General features: G+C 43.0%; 9 protein-coding genes across 9 annotated transcripts, besides 1 other annotated feature; 6 read left to right on the plus strand and 3 right to left on the minus strand. All coding sequences in view use genetic code 12, as the record gives it.

Annotated features, from left to right (window-relative positions):
- Window positions 1-79: 79 nt before the first annotated feature.
- Window positions 80-1,120, minus strand: PGUG_04682 (FAD-dependent oxidoreductase; the record flags this gene model as incomplete). Its single annotated transcript, XM_001482677.1, has 1 exon — window positions 80-1,120. The coding sequence occupies one exon, from the start codon at window positions 1,118-1,120 to the stop codon at window positions 80-82; it is 1,041 nt and encodes a 346-aa protein (XP_001482727.2).
- Window positions 1,121-1,891: 771 nt separating this feature from the next.
- Window position 1,892, plus strand: a sequence uncertainty (Possible assembly error: High quality discrepancy detected during assembly).
- A 669-nt stretch (window positions 1,893-2,561) lies between these two features.
- On the plus strand, window positions 2,562-3,494 carry PGUG_04683 (fungal specific transcription factor domain-containing protein; the record flags this gene model as incomplete). The annotated part of the gene is made up of 1 exon (XM_001482678.1): window positions 2,562-3,494. One exon carries the CDS (start codon window positions 2,562-2,564, stop codon window positions 3,492-3,494), a length of 933 nt encoding a protein of 310 aa, XP_001482728.2.
- Window positions 3,495-3,510: 16 nt separating this feature from the next.
- PGUG_04684 (uncharacterized protein) lies at window positions 3,511-5,100 on the minus strand (the record flags this gene model as incomplete). The annotated part of the gene is made up of 1 exon (XM_001482679.1): window positions 3,511-5,100. One exon carries the CDS (start codon window positions 5,098-5,100, stop codon window positions 3,511-3,513), a length of 1,590 nt encoding a protein of 529 aa, XP_001482729.2.
- Window positions 5,101-5,354: 254 nt separating this feature from the next.
- Window positions 5,355-6,626, plus strand: PGUG_04685 (dipeptidase; the record flags this gene model as incomplete). Its single annotated transcript, XM_001482680.1, has 1 exon — window positions 5,355-6,626. One exon carries the CDS (start codon window positions 5,355-5,357, stop codon window positions 6,624-6,626), a length of 1,272 nt encoding a protein of 423 aa, XP_001482730.2.
- Window positions 6,627-7,092: 466 nt separating this feature from the next.
- On the plus strand, window positions 7,093-9,357 carry FAA2-3 (Faa2-3p; the record flags this gene model as incomplete). Its single annotated transcript, XM_001482681.1, has 1 exon — window positions 7,093-9,357. One exon carries the CDS (start codon window positions 7,093-7,095, stop codon window positions 9,355-9,357), a length of 2,265 nt encoding a protein of 754 aa, XP_001482731.2.
- A 299-nt stretch (window positions 9,358-9,656) lies between these two features.
- RVB2 (RuvB family ATP-dependent DNA helicase reptin) lies at window positions 9,657-10,916 on the plus strand (the record flags this gene model as incomplete). The annotated part of the gene is made up of 1 exon (XM_001482682.1): window positions 9,657-10,916. One exon carries the CDS (start codon window positions 9,657-9,659, stop codon window positions 10,914-10,916), a length of 1,260 nt encoding a protein of 419 aa, XP_001482732.1.
- Window positions 10,917-10,993: 77 nt separating this feature from the next.
- Window positions 10,994-11,479, minus strand: VMA11 (H(+)-transporting V0 sector ATPase subunit c'; the record flags this gene model as incomplete). Its single annotated transcript, XM_001482683.1, has 1 exon — window positions 10,994-11,479. The coding sequence occupies one exon, from the start codon at window positions 11,477-11,479 to the stop codon at window positions 10,994-10,996; it is 486 nt and encodes a 161-aa protein (XP_001482733.2).
- Window positions 11,480-11,654: 175 nt separating this feature from the next.
- On the plus strand, window positions 11,655-12,239 carry PGUG_04689 (MIND complex subunit; the record flags this gene model as incomplete). Its single annotated transcript, XM_001482684.1, has 1 exon — window positions 11,655-12,239. The coding sequence occupies one exon, from the start codon at window positions 11,655-11,657 to the stop codon at window positions 12,237-12,239; it is 585 nt and encodes a 194-aa protein (XP_001482734.2).
- A 285-nt stretch (window positions 12,240-12,524) lies between these two features.
- IQG1 (Iqg1p) lies at window positions 12,525-17,171 on the plus strand (the record flags this gene model as incomplete). Its single annotated transcript, XM_001482685.1, has 1 exon — window positions 12,525-17,171. One exon carries the CDS (start codon window positions 12,525-12,527, stop codon window positions 17,169-17,171), a length of 4,647 nt encoding a protein of 1,548 aa, XP_001482735.2.
- Between the last annotated feature and the right edge of the window lie 68 nt (window positions 17,172-17,239).

Consider the following 17,239-nt stretch of genomic DNA (forward strand, 5'->3'; position numbering starts at 1 on the left):
ACGCTAAGTGGTCCATTATCCAATTTTGTACAGTAAAATATGTCAATATATGGCTTGGCTACAAGTTTCTACTATTTGTTTACAATTTGGCTTGGTCCAAATGAAGTGCTGTGGCATGGTCCGCCATTCCCAATCCTGCCTGATACCCGTACCCTCCAGCTCCATAATTGTGTATAATTACAACTGATCCAATGGTTTGCTTTTCAATTCTAACACCACCTTCCCTGTATGGTCTCAAACCAGTGGCTACTCTCAATACTCTCATATTGGCGGTTTCTGGAAACAATGCCGTGGTTCTTTGTACAATATCTTCGGTTTCTGTCTTGAGAGTGTCACCCGACCAGTTACCACTTTGTACAAATCCACCAAGAACTACTTCGGTTGAATCTGGTCTCGGGATGATATAAGTGGCAGAGTCAGTTCCCCAAAACATTCTGTTTTCCTTGATATGAGGAGCATCAATCACCAATACTTGACCTCTCACTGGAAATACCTTTTCGTCTTTGGTAAGATAATAGGCTCCGATTCCACTACAGTTGAACAAGACTATGGTGGAGCTCGAAGTTGCTTCTGACAAGCTAGTTAAAGACTTTCTGGTAAATGTAACACCCAACAGCAGCAAATACTGATGAAAATGTTGGATGAATTTCGGACAGTTGAAGTTCCAAGTTGTGTATTTCACCCCAAACTTTTTGCCCTTCAAGTCTTTCTCAGGAATGATCGTAAAATTTTCAAGGTAGCCGGAAATTGAGTCAATCTTGGCTTGTGATGGTTCAAAGTCCCACATCTCCGTGGTTGGAAGTTTTGCAAGGCCACAATTGGGTCCCAATTTTTTGAACAATTTGCCCAAATTCGTGTATGTGAATTTGTCATACTTTAACGTTCCAGCATCGTCAGGCGAAATACACGAGAAGTTTCCTCCTGCCCAGGGGGATGTGTATAATTTCGAAGTGTCTCCAGGTAGATGCTGTGCAACAATTTCAATATTTTTCGCAGCCACTCCTTTTTCAATCAATGAGTAGCAAGTGTAAAGGCCGATTACACCAGCACTAAAGGTTAGTATTGTCTCGTATGACAAGGGGTGGCTCACATACCCTAATATAACGTATTCTTTATCCATGACGATATTGAATGAACGGCCGTGCAGTAATTGATATAGTCGGCAATGGCGCTTAAAGTATTACCGTTTTGGGCGATGATAGATAAAGAATCCGCGTTTCGGTAATGACTCTACACCAATTACAAAAAAAGGCTCTTGAATTGTAGGTCTTTCGTTTAGCAATTTCTTAATGCCTCCAAATCATTTTAGCCCTGCTTCTTTTCTCGGCCTTTTCAATTCTTTCGGCAATCACGACGCTAGTTGTATTCTGACGTTCTCTTATAAGCCCGTTTTAGCGCCATGCATTTTAAACCGTTGAATTTTAGCGCGATTTTTCGCCCGGGCACAAAATCGATTATGATCACTTCTAGTACTTTAAGCAATTGCAGTACTTGCTTGTTCGGAGATACTGGCTTGGTCACTTTCTGAAAGCTCCCTTTGCATATTCGGGCTCGACTTGAAAACTTGAAAAGTCTTTCAAATTGATATTTTGCAGTCAACAAGTATATAGAAGTATTCAGTAAAGTCATGTTGTAATACCTTTACCTTTGTAATTTGGTAAACTCTAGTCGTCTGATCTCCGGCGATCCGACCCAGATTGACAAATTTGTAAACATTTGTAACAGGATAAAGGAGTAGAGGAGTAGATAAAATGTGCGACACGCATAATGCGAAATTAGATAACGTTCAAGGCGAGATCGAAACTTTGCTTCGAAATTGCACAAAGCTCACAAGACGAAATCAGATGAAATAGGATCTATCCCGCTTAAAAGAGGCATGACTACTCCAAAGACCCGTGTACGGTCCAGACTCGGGTGCTTTACTTGTAGGAGAAAGAAGTAAGTATCTGTTCTGTGATTATAATCAATTGCTAACATTTAGGAAAAAGTGTGATCAAATCAAGCCAAAATGTGGTCCCTGCTCGCGAAGAAACTCCCCTTGTGACTGGCCGGTCAAGGGTAAGGAGTATAAAAACAAAATCCCCAAAAGAGGAATTAGGTTCCTCGATCATAATTTCCCAGAAATACCTACTTCATACGCCACACCTGTGCAAATATTAACCTACATAAATTCATCAGCAAGTCTTTATTCGGATGAAAATAACCCCCTCGATACTACTTTACAAACAGATGTCATCGATGGATACATTGACAATAATCTCGTGGTACCTTCGAGCCCACTAAGTGACTCTCCTGTGTCATTGGATACGCTCATTTTCCCATTATATCAGTCTCCTTCGGTCCCGTTGTGCCTCAAGTTGTCGGCTTCTGAAACAGAACACTTTGAGTACTATTGTCATGCCGTGGCTCCCAAGATCTCGGTGGTTCCAAATCATCTCAACCACTTTTTACAAGTGTTTCTTCCTTTGGCTTACGAAGACGAGTCTGTTCTCTACTGTTTGGTCGCTTGGGGATACACCATAAGAAATCATAACAAACGACTACAACAAAAAAATTCATTTATGGACCGTGCAAAGACTTTTTTGGGTGGTAGAGAGCACAAGTTCATTTCTTCACTTGCCAGCTATATCATACTCATGTGTATCGAGATTACCACGGGAGATACAATGGCTTGGTCAAGATACTTGACTAGCTGCTATGACTCCATAAACAAAATGGGAGGGTTTGGAATACTCAAAAATTATTCTGAGGAAGGAAGAGCTCTTGCAGAAAACTTTGCCTACTTTGATATCCTTGCGTCGCAATCCAATGAAAATGGAACTTATTATCCCGTTTACGAGTATTGCAATCTTTTCAATACGACCAATACCGGTGGCTTCGTGGACCCTTTACTGGGCTGTACCCGTCCGTTAATCTTGATATTAGGCGACGTTATCAACCTCATCGTGGAAATAAGAGCACTCAAAGAAAATAATTGTTACACTAATACTGAAAAATTACAAACAATTTTGACCAAAACCGAAGAAATAGAGATGAAGCTAAAAAGTGCCCGAATTTTCACCATAGATTATCAGATCTTGGCTGAGTCGAATGACAACGAAATGAACTATCACCGTCAAATGTTTGAACTATATCGTATATCCATACAGATGTACGTCAAACAAGCTATACGTCGACTACCTCCCAACGTTCCAGAGATGCAACTCTGCTTGGGTATGGCAAATGAAAATCTAAACTCTTTGATAGAGAGTCCCTTGCGACTGGGATTGAGTTTTCCTTTGTTAATTACAGGTATGAATTCCGTCACAGAAGAAGACAGAAACCGTACCAGTTGCAACTTGGAATTGCTTGGTCGTAACTACGAGTTTGATTCCATAGACAAGCTCAAGCAGTTGATTCAAGAGGTTTGGAATCTCAACAAAGATGGTTCATTGTGTATCGACTACTTTGAGGTGACTAGGAAGTTTGGCTGGAAGCTCAACATTGGGAGATAATCAGAATTTCATTTTGTTATACATAGTTCCACAATAAGCTCCATAACGTCTTTTTCCTGTCCTTTGGTTCGGAACTCAACTCCAGCTCAGAGTTCTCTTCTTCGATTGGTGTATGTTCTTCGTAATCCACTCTTTCGCTCACAAAATCCATATCCTCGTAAGACACCCACTTACTCTTCAAGTAAATTTTATAGGCACCCCAAATGACGAAGAACAAAGGAAGCATAATGTACAAATCAACAAATTGGCCGGCTTGGAATGGAACAAACACTGTCCATCCTTGTACCAAGCACAACACCAAGCCCAATAAAATACCAAAATAATTGATATAGGGATAAAGAGGTATTTTGAATGGTAAGTCACTAATCAGGTTACCAGCTCTTACCCAACCTTTTCTGAATCTGTAATGTGCAAAAATTATACCTGTCCACACAATGAAAGCACTCACTCCTGCTAAACCCACGATGTAACTGTAAGCAACCGCCGAGCTGCTTTGCATCGATAACAACGAAAGAAACCCAAAAAGATGAACTGTGTTGGTAGCCACATATGGAACACCAGCTTTGTTCACTTTTGCCAAAATCTTTGGAGCATAGCCATCAACTGCCAATCTTAATACACAGCGCCCACAGAAATAGACAGCGCTATTGATGGAGGAAATACAAGTGATGAGAATTATTGTGGTAACGAAATAACCAGCATTCGCCCATCCGGCTTTTATCAATGCAATGGTCATGGGAGATCTCATCACTTTATTATCCGCAGACAAACCCTCGTCGTTCCATGCGACTGTTATACCGTAGGCAATGGTTATGCCGAAATAGATGAAAAAAATTCTGAAGATGGACTGCAGAACCGCTCTTCTGACGGACTTTTTCACATTTTTCAGCTCCAGAAAAGTGATCGACAAGCTCTCAATTCCAGTGTAGAAAACCCCCGCGTACACAAAAGAGTTGGCAATACCTTTGAAACCATGTGCCAAGGGGAACTCGCCAAATGGGTTTCCTGGGGACTTACCTTTCACTCCTCCAGCAGCAAAGATCACCGCAAATAAATAGAACCCTGTGAGGAAAAGAATCTTTATGAACGCCAAAATATACTCAACTTCGCCAAAGACATCGACTCCGAACATCTGGTAGATGGAAAAGAAAAACCACAATATCAAGTAGTAGCCGTAAATGGGAACTTTATCACTGTAAAACGACAACACCGATGTCACAGAAACATACTCAGCGATGATATTGCATACCCACAAGAACGCATAGTTCCACCCTAGGGCAGCTCCAAATGCTGGATCCACCCACCGGGAAGCATGGGTATTGAAATTGAAATCAAATAAAGAGTTCATTTCTCCAATGCAAAACATCATCACCACTACCAAAAGTCCCACGATAGCAAATCCCACCAACAACCCAGCGGGACCTCCAGCATGCAAGGCGCTTCCCATACCAATAAACAACCCCGGACCAATGATACCAGCAAGCGCCATCATAGAAATATGACGAACTTTGAGACCTCGTTTGACCCCAGACTTGGGATCTATACGACCGCGTCCCACACTGGACCGAGATGTTACGGCAATATTCAAGTGTCCTTGTTTCTCCATGTAATCAGATGCAGATTATTGAAAATGGAGTCCTTCTTATATATAGTTGGTTGTGCGCCATTATACTTATCTCTAAACTCTTTTTAAAACGAAAGGCTGCGAAAAAGTGCGCCTAAACTCCTTCCGCAATTAGTAGGCTGATAGCCGCCGCCGCTCAAAACGGTAACCGTTTACGCGCCACTCCGCACAGCGACCTTTTAAAAAGCCTATTGCACCGTATACAAATTATAAAATCTACTCTAAATACGATTTTTATGTATTGGGGAAAACCAAAAAATAACGAGGCAAGACTTGCACACATTTGCAAGTCCACTCCTATCATTGATACTCATAATGATTTGCCTTATCTTTTACGGTTGCAACTTCATAATGAGTTTCAAGATGAGTTCAAATTCAAGTTTAACGACACCCTAACTTCAAACACCGATATTCCGCGGCTCAAGAAGGGCAAGATAGGTGTGCAGTTTCTCAGTTGTTACATAGAATGCAAGGAATCTGACCACCTTTATCAGGACTTTAACAAGCCGAATAGTGCCGTTAGAGATACCATGGAACAAATCGATGTCACGAAAAGACTAACTCAAGCGTACCCTTCTGATCTTGCACTCGTCCATAGCGCCGAGGAAGCCATCAAGCAGTACAAATGTGGGAAAATAGCAATTGCATTGGGAGTTGAAGGGCTTCATCAAGTGGATTCTTCGTTGGCAGTTTTGCGAATGTACCACGAATTGGGTGTACGTTATATCACTTTGACCCATAATTGTGACAATCCTTTTGCCACGGCCGCTTCTTCGGTTGTAGGAGGTTTACCGGACAAAGGATTGTCTTCTTTCGGTAAAGATTGCATCTTGGAAATGAACAGATTGGGTATCATGGTCGATTTGTCCCATGTCAGTTTGCGGACCATGTACGATGCTCTCGAGGTCACCAAAGCACCGGTGATGTTTTCCCATTCATCAGCTTTTGCATTGACCAACAATGAAAGAAACGTCAGAGATGATGTGCTTTTGAAAGTTAAAGAAAATGGTGGTGTGGTTTGTGTCAATTTTTTCCCAATGTTTCTCGTTCAAAAAGGCAGACTGGTGGACGAGGTTACCATTGAAGACGCAGTGGATCACGTTATGCATATTGTCAACTTAATTGGCTGGGATCATGTTGGGTTCGGTTCGGACTTTGACGGTATTCCCTGTGGTCCCCAAGGCTTAGAAGATGTCTCCAAGTATCCTGATTTGGTCTACAAACTAATGGAAAGGTCACAGGCCACCGACGACGATATAGCCAAAGTTATGGGAGGAAATGTCATGAGAGTGTGGAGAGAAGCAGAGAGAGTTTCTCAACAGAGTAAAGACATAGCTCCAGTGGAAACCAATTGGGAGAAAAGGGAGTGGAAATTTTTCAAATATTTGACAGAATTGCCAGAATTGTTTCCTGGCGCTTACAATGCCAAGAACAATGTGTATGACGACTCGCAGTCGTTGGTGTTGACCAATAGTGAAGAAGCGCTGAGCACTAATGCTGAGAATTGAAAATTAGCCAAAAATCTGCTGAATTTGCCTCAAGTGAAAAAGCTCCAAGTCACAATAGAGAACTCTATTATATAGACCGTAACCGTCACAAAGATGACTTTATGTCACAATGACATTGTGAAGTTCAGGGTCCACACCTAGACACCGGCCCGGGCTACAGATATGACTAATATATGCAAACCTTAGCACAACCTATTGTGTACTGCCGATTTCTATTGCCGATATATAGCACCGACTTCTACCGATCTACTGCCGATATCTACCGCCGACATTTAGCCCGTTCCAAGCGAACGCGCAAATACGAATATTTTGCGAAAACCTCCATTATGTTCAAACGCAAAATAGCCCATTTCGCGCGAATCGGCCTGTATAGTGCTCGGTATACCCCACCTTTTCCGGCAATTGCCCGACTACCCCGGCTATAAAATAATCACTTGTTTCTTCTTCTCCAACTTCACATTTCCCAATGACCCTCAAGTTTGCCGCGCCTGACTCGCCATACGTGTTCGAATCGACTCAGGGTATTGATGCCAATGATATTTTTGGCAAGGCAACTCCTCTTGATCCCCACACTTTGAAGGAAGCCGTACCTCTCCCCAACTCGGCTGAACCGGGATATAGTGCTATCTACCGTAACAAGACGTTTCCTGAAGCGTTGAAATGTGCTTTTTCACCTCAACTCACCACAGTTTATGAATTACTCATCAATTCTTTCAAGTATTACTCCAACAAACCAGCGCTTGCTTGGAGAGAATACGATTACGAAACCGGTAAAAGTGCTCCTGATTACAAGTCTATCACCTATCTGGAGCTCAACGAGACCAGAAGTGCCTTGGGTGCTGGTTTGATGTACTTGTTGAAGTCGAATCCTTACAAAGATTCCGCCAGATATGCTTCCCATGCTAAGATTGACAATCATGAAAGAGATTACAAAAGTTATGATTCCAACAACATGTCGTTTGTAGCCACCTTGTTCTCTGGCAATCGTGCTGAATGGTGTATTGCCGACGTGATGACATCGACGTTTTCAATCACCAATACTGCTTTGTATGATACGTTGGGACCCGATACGTCGCAATTTATTTTGTCTTCCACCGAGTCGCCGGTCGTGATCACTTCTAGTGACCATATTGAAGATTTGGTGAAGCTCAAGGCCGACAACCCACTGTCGTTGGGTCAGTTTATTGCAATTATTTCCATGGATCCTTTGGACTTGAAAGGCTCTTCAGCCAAGGCTTTGAAGGACCAGGGTCTTGTGGCTTATGCCAATGATCACAATATTACCGTCCACGATTGGAATCAAGTACGCCAACTTGGTGAAATTTTCCCCATTAACGACTTGCCTCCAACCACAGAATCCGTTTATACTATCAGTTTCACATCTGGAACTACTGGTGCGAATCCAAAAGGTGTCATTCTCACCCACAAAATAGCCACTTCAGGGATCACCTTTGTGTTGTCGCAGTTCCCTCAGGAGCCCAATGGCAGGGCTTTCTTGTTTCTTCCTTTGGCTCATATTTATGAGAGACAAAATTACGGTGTCGTTTTGACTGGCGGCTCATGCGCCGGATTTCCTCGCTTGCACGGCACGCCTTTGACTTTGGTGGAAGACTTGAAGATCTTCAAGCCCTCTCATATGTCTAACGTGCCTCGAGTTTACTCCAAATTTGAAGCTGCCTTGAGAGCTGCTACCGTTGACCACCCTACCTCGGCCTTAAAACGGTCTCTTTTCCAAAAGGTAATCGACACCAAAATCGAAAAGAGAAGACAACACGAAGTGGGAGGTGATTACCATCTCTTGTACGACCCTACTGTGATTAAAAAATTGCGTGCTCTGTTGGGTTACGATAACATGATTTGGACCGTTACAGGCTCTGCTCCAATCTCACCTGCGACTATTGAATTTCTCCAGGCAGCTTTAAATATTTCACTTTTCCAGGGTTATGGTCTTACTGAGTCATACGCCGGTATTTCGGCAAGTGTATCTAATGATTCTCTTGGCAGTTGTGGAGCCATAGGAATTACTGGTGAAATTCGTGTAAAAGAATTGCCCGAGATGGGATACCATTTAGACGGTCCAAACGGCCCCAGTGGTGAATTGATGCTTCGTGGTCCTCAGATTTTTGAAAGCTACTTTAAGAATCCTGAAGAAACGGCCAAATCCGTCAGCAAGGATGGATGGTTCAGCACTGGAGATGTGGCTCGGATCTCAAAAGAGGGCCGGATTTACATTGTTGATCGTGTGAAGAACTTTTTCAAGTTGGCCCAGGGTGAGTATGTCACACCTGAAAAGGTCGAAAACACTTACTTGTCTGGTAACCACTTGCTCACCCAAGCTTACGTCCATGGAGATTCGCACCGTCATTTCTTGGTTGCGGTTCTTGGAGTGGATCCTCAAGGAATTGTGAGCTTTTTGGTAGAGAAATGTGGCCATTCAAAGGCAAGTTTGAGAAACAAATCCCCACAAGAAATCTTGGAGATTTTGAACAAGCGTGAAGTCAGAAAAGAACTTTTGTCTATCTTGAATACTGGTGCCTATAAGAAGAAGGCTTTGCAAGGTTTTGAGAGATTACACAATATCTATGTTGAATTTGAGCCATTGACGGTTGAGCGTGGTGTGGTGACACCTACCGTGAAATTGAAACGTCCAATTGCTTTAAAGTTCTTCAAGACGCAGATCGAAGCCATGTACGATGAGGGACTGTTGCTTTACGACCAGTCGAAGATGTAATTAGACAGCTGTATATGAAGAACCTTCAATTCAATTCACTTCTCTTTTTCCTACTTTTGCACCCAGACACCGTGCGCATACTTTGTGAATAATTTCAACACCTTCATCACCTCAAATGGTATGTATACCTCTAGGCCTCTGGCGCCTCCCAATGCCACAAAAGCTCGTAACTAACACAGTCTATATCCACAAAATCAGAATCAAAGGATTTGAAGGGCCTTTCTCTCATTGCGGCTCATTCCCATATTTCGGGTCTCGGTCTCGATGACCAGCTTCAGCCCAAGGAGTCTGCTCAGGGTATGGTGGGACAGTTGAAGGCCAGAAAAGCCGCTGGTGTGATCCTCAAGATGGTGCAAGCGGGACGTATTGCTGGCAGAGCCGTGTTGGTAGCAGGGCCTCCATCAACTGGTAAGACCGCCATCGCCATGGGATTGTCACAAACTCTTGGAAGCGAAGTTCCATTTACTGCAATTTCCGGATCGGAGATTTTCTCGTTGGACATCTCCAAGACGGAATCGTTGACCCAGGCGTTCAGAAAATCCATTGGGATCAGAATTAAAGAGGAAACTGAAATCATTGAAGGTGAAGTGGTGGAAATTCAGATCGATCGCTCAATTACCGGGGGCCACAAGCAGGGAAAACTTACCATCAAGACCACTGATATGGAAACTATCTACGAGTTGGGTAACAAGATGATCGAAGGCCTCACGAAGGAAAAGGTTTTGGCTGGAGATGTTGTATCCATAGACAAGGCATCTGGAAAAATATCCAAATTGGGACGGTCTTTCACCAGAGCCCGTGATTACGATGCCATGGGACCAGAGACCAAGTTTGTTCAGTGTCCCGAGGGAGAATTGCAAAAACGTAAGGAAGTGGTTCACACAGTTTCGTTGCACGAGATTGATGTAATTAATTCCAGACAGCAGGGATTTTTGGCATTGTTTTCCGGAGATACAGGGGAAATTCAAGCAGAGGTCAGAGACCAAATCAATACCAAGGTTGCAGAATGGAAAGAAGAAGGCAAGGCCGAAATTGTACCAGGAGTATTGTTCATTGATGAGGTTCATATGTTGGATATTGAATGCTTTTCCTTCATCAACAGAGCGTTAGAGGACGAATTTGCTCCAATCGTCATGATGGCTACCAACAGAGGATTGTCCAAGATCCGTGGCACCAACTACAAGGCTCCCCATGGATTACCCATGGATCTCTTGGACAGAAGTATTATCATTCACACTGCCCCATATTCTGCCGACGAAATCAACACGATTTTGTCGATTCGTGCTACTGAAGAAGAGGCCGAATTGGCACCGGATGCTTTGGCGTTGTTGACCAAAATTGGTCAAGAAACCAGCTTGCGGTATGCATCGAATTTGATTGCGGTTTCACAGCAAATAGCTATCAAGAGAAGAAGCAGCACCATCGAGTTGACCGACGTCAAGAGAGCTTATATGTTGTTCTTGGACTCAGACAGATCGGTGCAATATGTGGAGGAATTTTCTTCACAGTACCTCGACGACAATGGAGTTGCTTTCACCGAAAAGATGGAGACAGACTAGATAGATGATCAATGTATGTATAGTATCGCAAACTATTTGCTTAGCTTTGTTCATAGCTCCGTTCTTGGCTATTTCTACTAACCGCTGCCCTTGGTGTTCAAGATTAACGCAATAATCATGCCGTACAACCCCAACACCTCGGCAAAAATCAAAATCAACACTATTCCCACAAACAACCGAGGCTGGTGCATAAACTGCCTAACCCCCTCATCTCCTACAATTCCAATGGCGTATCCCGACGCCAAGCATGCAAATCCAACACTCAATCCACAAGCCAAATGCATAAATCCGTTGAAAAGTGTGTAATTTTCACCAGGACTCAAGCCTCCAGCTATCAAAACCGACACCACAAGCCCATAGACCGACAAAATACCCGACATAACCACCGGAATGAGAGATCTCATGATTAATTCCGGCTTGAAAGTACCAATACCAGAGATACCGATTCCCGACTTTGCGGTGCCGATGGCCGCTCCGGCACACGACAAGATCATCGCCAGAGCACAGCCAGCAAACCCGAAGAACGGCGCAAACGCAGGGCTGTAGACGTTTTCAGAAGACATGATGTTAAGGAGTCGATAACGGTGGTGAGGATGGCCGTGGTGCAGGTGGTTGGGCCCGAAAAAACTCGCTTACGTAAGCGGCGCATCTTCATGGCTGCGATCAAAATAATCCTAAACATGGATAACGATAACCACGACAAGATTGCCCTTAGCAATCAGGATTTGAGCTGGGTCTATGGCCCAGGTGCTCTCTTCCACCACCGCCAAGCTCGATCTACACCTTCCTACTTCCAATAGTGATCCGTTAAAACGAAGAGTAGCTGGAATGCTCGAAGAATTTATACAAGAACTGTTTGAAATGGTCAAAAATGCCATGGTAGTTGATGGCGAGGATCTCGGGCGCAGCCTGGGGCCAGTGGCTGACCATATAGCTTACAAGCCACGAGAAAAAACCGAACCTTTTGATTTTGAACTCAATGGAGAACTACGTAACGTTTTGGAACTGGTGGAAAAGGAAACGATAAAGGTGTCTACTTTACGTAAAGATGTTCCTGCCAAGGTGAAGCAGGCGTATCAGCAACTAATAGAGTCTACAGACCTGCTGGTGTCTCGAATATTGGCGGAATTGGACGTAGAAGAGGAGGCTATTATGCTTGAAGAAAATGATGTTCTCCCTGATCTTGAAGGGGTAGTTGGTGATTATGAGGCGGCAATTTTAGCATTGAGCAAGCTTAACCAGTCTGTGCCAGAACAAAGAGCCGAGCTCGCAAAACTTGACAGTACGATGTCTTATCTCAGAGCTCGATACCAAGCGACATAACAGGTTTTGATCTTTGAGTCGTGCACGGACGAATTTAAGCCGTTAAAAAAGACGGTGTGAAGCAGTCTAGTCTTCTGGTATTCAACATGCCAAGGCTAATGTGGTGATCGGCGAATAGTCCAATATGGTCTTATTGCCAACATGAATTATGGCCTACATGGATTACACCAACGGGCTTATATGGTCGCGAATGTGAGGTACTCTCGCCTATCTGCAGACTTCGCATTATTTACTCTTTGACCAAAAACGGAGAATAAATAGTTCTGCATGTAATGTGTATACTTAATGGCACTTGCATCATTCTGTTCAATATCCGTCACTCCAGTCGCCGCAATGGCTTCCCCTGTCAAGAAAATCGCCTTGCGGTATCTCGATAATATCAATGAGACTCCTTCCAGACCCCTACAACCATCGCTGAAACATAACTTTACCCCTCGCCGAAATGGCGAAGATTTGGATATACTTGCCAAACAACTAAATGTCACACCTTCCAAAACAGACCTCATCAAAAACAGCTATGAATCTCCGTCCGCTACCATAACCTCATTCAAATCTTCCACTAGTAGCAATGGCTCACCAAGAAAGTACAACTTGGCTGCTCCAGAATCTTCACCATACTTAAGAAGCCCCACCAACTCTACCGAAAAATCATCGCCCGGATACGAGTATCTTTGTCGGATCTCCTCAATAAAAGTATGGTTGGAGTCGGTGTTGGGACACAAGATATCTCAGACACCAGTGGAGTTAATTAGCTACATTCGCAACGGTATTCATCTCGCCGAGCTCGCCAACATCATTCTTCCTACCCACCAATCTGTGTTCAAAAATGATACCCGGCTTCAATTCAAGCACACCGAGAATATCAACCGGTTTTTTGATCTCCTTGAATACCTCGATGTTCCGGATCTCTTTAGATTCGAGCTCACTGATCTTTACGATGCTAAAAATGTCCCCAAGGTTTGGTACTGTCTCTATGCTATGAGTTATATGCTTCACAAAGCAGACCTGCAGTTCCCAACGATAAAGAACGAGTTGGGGTTGCTTGATTTTTCCCCCGAAGATATACGGGCCGCTAATCGTTCACTCGTGGGAAGTCCACTCCCAAACTTTTCCAGTGCTGACTCTGTGAGCTCGGGAAATAACTCTTATATGAACCGAGCTCTAGGTGGCTCGCAAACAATGAAAGGGATGAACAGTCCTACTCGAAGCCCTACTCAAAGTTCTGTTCGGAGTCCTACTCGGAGCCCTGTATCTCGTCCCATTTCCAAGAAAGAACCACTTCCCAAAACCACACCATTCTCCACCAAATTAACCTCGCTAGTCAATCCTTTCAAAGAGGCTCCCAAGTTGAGCTTCGACTCTTTCACCCCACCACCACTGAATGATATTACTGTCACCAGTTCCCAAATTCGAGAACTTCAGTCCTACGAGCCTGAAATAATGAAACTTCAAGCTCTTGCCTTGGGTGCTGCGTTCCGCTACAAGATGTTCGTTGACCGTATAATGCTCAAGTCCTATGAGGAGGAGTTTCTCCACTTTGTTTCTATAATTCGTGGAAACTTGTCAAGAAGAAAGACCGTCCACAGGCATAGAGACGAATTGATTCTTTACAAGTATGATATCATCGAATTGCAAAGTTTAGCTCGAACCAAATTGTTTAAAAAGGAGAACAATCACGACTTAACTGTTCACGATGCTAACATGGTGTCGTTCCAGAGCATAGCACGGGGTGCTATAACAAGAAATAGGACCAGTCAAATTATGGAAAATCTCTTGTCTCACGAATCTAAGCTTAGCACATGGCAAGCTCATGCAAAAATGATGCTAGTTCACTCCAAGGCAAAAGTTGTAATTGAGCATCGTCATGAAATCGAACCACCTATAACCATACTCCAAGCGGCTTGCCGTAGAGTCTTGTATGAGAGATTTACCAAGAACTGCGTGGCTGCAAATTTGTCAAACGAAAGCACTATAGTACAATTGCAGTCCGTAATTCGAGGTGCCATATCTCGCCGGACTATGGCGTATAAAATAAAGTACGTTAAAAGGTTCAAGTTTCCAATAATTGAATTGCAAAGCATTGCGAGGGGTGGAAACTTGCGTTCCAAATTATGTGACGGTGTGTTAATGGCATTGGTTGATGAGCACGATGTCTTGAGCGAATTATACGCCATTTCACGAGGTAATGCAGTTCGGAGGAAAACTCAAAACAGATTGGTAGCCCTTCATTCGTTTGAGGATTCCGCCATAACTCCAATCCAAACCATCTTCAGAGGAGTCTTTGCTCGTTTCAAGAGAGAAATTCTCTTGGATGATTTGTATTCTGAAGTTCATTCTATCATCGGGCTTCAAGCAGCTATTCGTGGATTTAAGATAAGAAGTAACCATCGCCTGATGAAGAAGTATTATGACAGAAACGTTGAACAAGTCGTGAAAGCTCAGGCATTCATCAGAAGCACATTCTCGAGAAACGCATACAAGTCTTTGCTCAACATGAGGAACCCTTCGCTTGCGGTTATTCGGAACTTTGTCCATTTGCTTTCCAACAGCGACTGTGACTATCAGCAAGAAATTGAGCTCAATGATTTACAAGATTTGATAGTTGAGAAATCAAAGCACAACGAGGACTTGGAGTCTAAGATCGAAAACTTGGACGTTAAATTGGGACTCCTCGATAAGAACAAGATAAGTGTGGAAGACTTTGTGAAAAACAAAAACAAGTACAAGACGTTCAAGCCTGCTGCTGCAGCCAATAACAACTCACTCGACAAATTAAGCAAGAATGCCAGAACAAGAATTGAAGTATACCAGTCCTTATTTTACTTACTTCAAACCAACCCTGTTTACTTGATGAGGCTCTACAGGAACATGCAAGATAACGCAGGCTCGTCCAAGGCACTTGATAGCTTACAAAATCTGGTCATGCTACTTTTCCCCATCAAGAACACCTCGATAAAGTATCATTCTAGAGAGGAGTTTTTCTTGATGCGTTTCATTACTGAGTTGATGAAAGTAGAAGTGGGTGCTTGTCGAAATCTCAGTGACCTTACGAAACCTCAATGCTGTCTTTGGATTGACTTTCTTCACAATTTCAATAATCATACCTATCAAAGGCTGCATTTAAAGAAGCTCATTGGAAAGCACATTTGCCGTATCACCGAAGACGACGAATTGAATTTCGAATCTGATCCTTCACAAATCTATGAAGACATAGTCAGGAAGGAAGTTAAAGTTCATGGCTTTAGCGACCGACCGCTGGTACTTCCAGCTCCTTCCGCAATAAAGGAGCCAGATGTCTCCTCACAATTTGTGGAAAACTTGATGTCTTTACGTGAATGTGTCTCAGAGATTTTAAGCACTTTGGAGGCAGTCGTAGAGTCTGTTCCATTACACATTCGAATTGCGTGCAAATATGCCTTCGATCTTGTCAAAATCAACTTTCCTGAAAAGACGAATCTCCAACATTTAGCCGTCGCAGGAGTGATCTTCTACAAGCATTATGTTGGTAGCATCATCCAGAATCCCGAAAACTTTGGCATTTCCGTTCGTGATCCATTTAATCCTTCTTTAACAAATCCTAGGTGTGAAAATAATATGAGACACTTGAATCGTGTTATCCTTCAGGTTTTTGCAATGAAACCTTTCACAGACAACTTTTTGAAACCATTGAACGACTACATAGCTTCATCCGAGGCGTCTGTCACTTTTTTGATCTCACGAATCATTGATGTGCGCCACATGGACACCGAGTATAATCTTAGTGATTATGATGATATTGTGTCTCACGAGCGCCCCAAGCTCACTATGAAAGTGAGTGATATGATTATGTTTGAGAAGCTCTTGACCAAAAACATCGACGTCGTTGCACCCGGAAATGATGATCAGTTATACAGTGTTATGCTCAGGCTTGATGATCTTGTGAACTCGGCTGATGAGTTTGTTGAGTTGACCGAGATAGGACAGGTGACACTCAACTTGAGTCCCCAAACTCAAGAAACTTCTGTGGTGGATTCAAAGGTCACATCCTTGTTTGCGCAGGTCAAAAGGTGCTTGTTATACATAATACGAGTTCAAGAAGGCTCGGGATTGTTGGAACTTTTGATATCAGGAATCAAGCCCCACCACGAACAATTGTTCAGGGAGATCATTTCACAGGAACAAAAAGAAAATTTACAGTCTAAGCTCAACGATAAAAAGAGACCATACTACAAAACTTCGATTGGAGATTTACTGTGCATTTCGTACCACGATCTCAAGAAAATGGCACTTGAAAAGATCTTGCAATTAGAGTCTATGGGTCACTTACGAAGATCCAACTCCTACCAAGACTTATTGAACAGTATGGCAGTTGATATCAAGACAAAAGACCTGCAGCGAGTAGCGAGAAGCAAACAGGTAGACATCGCTATGAAAACTGTTGATAAGTTGACTTCGAAAGAAAAGTTATTAGAAAAACAACTTGCAGATTACAATTCTCATATTGACAAAATCCTTGCGGATCTTCAGCTGCGGCCAAAGGAAAAGAAGCTTTTCAATGTAATTCCTATTTTCAGCAAGCAATATTTTTATCATCGTGAACTCAAGAAAGCTAACAGACTCCCTCAATTTGGCTCCTACAAATACACCGCTAAGAAGTTGACTGACCAAAAGATCTTGGTTGATTTTGGAGGCATGATTAGCCAGTACAGCAGTAATATGTCAAAGTTGGACTTTATGTTCAGTTGCCATCAAACTGGAAAATTCACAATCGAAGTGGCCAGTGGTTCTGTTACCATTCCTGGAGCTGTGAGTTCGGTGTCTCTCGATGAATTATTGGACCTACAATATTACAACAGTGAAACGATGGAGATGTTTGACGGTGCTGTCGTCTTTGACACTCAGAATTTGATTGGCTTTATTTTCCGCAAGTTCTATGATATCAAGAAGGAATGAGGAAGTATACATATACGCAATAAATGAAGGAGGGATTTGACACCAAATGAGTACCCAATAAATGATAG

The sequence above is a fragment of the Meyerozyma guilliermondii genome, genomic scaffold (assembly GCF_000149425.1).
Source record: "Meyerozyma guilliermondii ATCC 6260 scaffold_6 genomic scaffold, whole genome shotgun sequence".
Taxonomy (NCBI): Eukaryota; Fungi; Ascomycota; class Pichiomycetes; order Serinales; family Debaryomycetaceae; genus Meyerozyma; species Meyerozyma guilliermondii.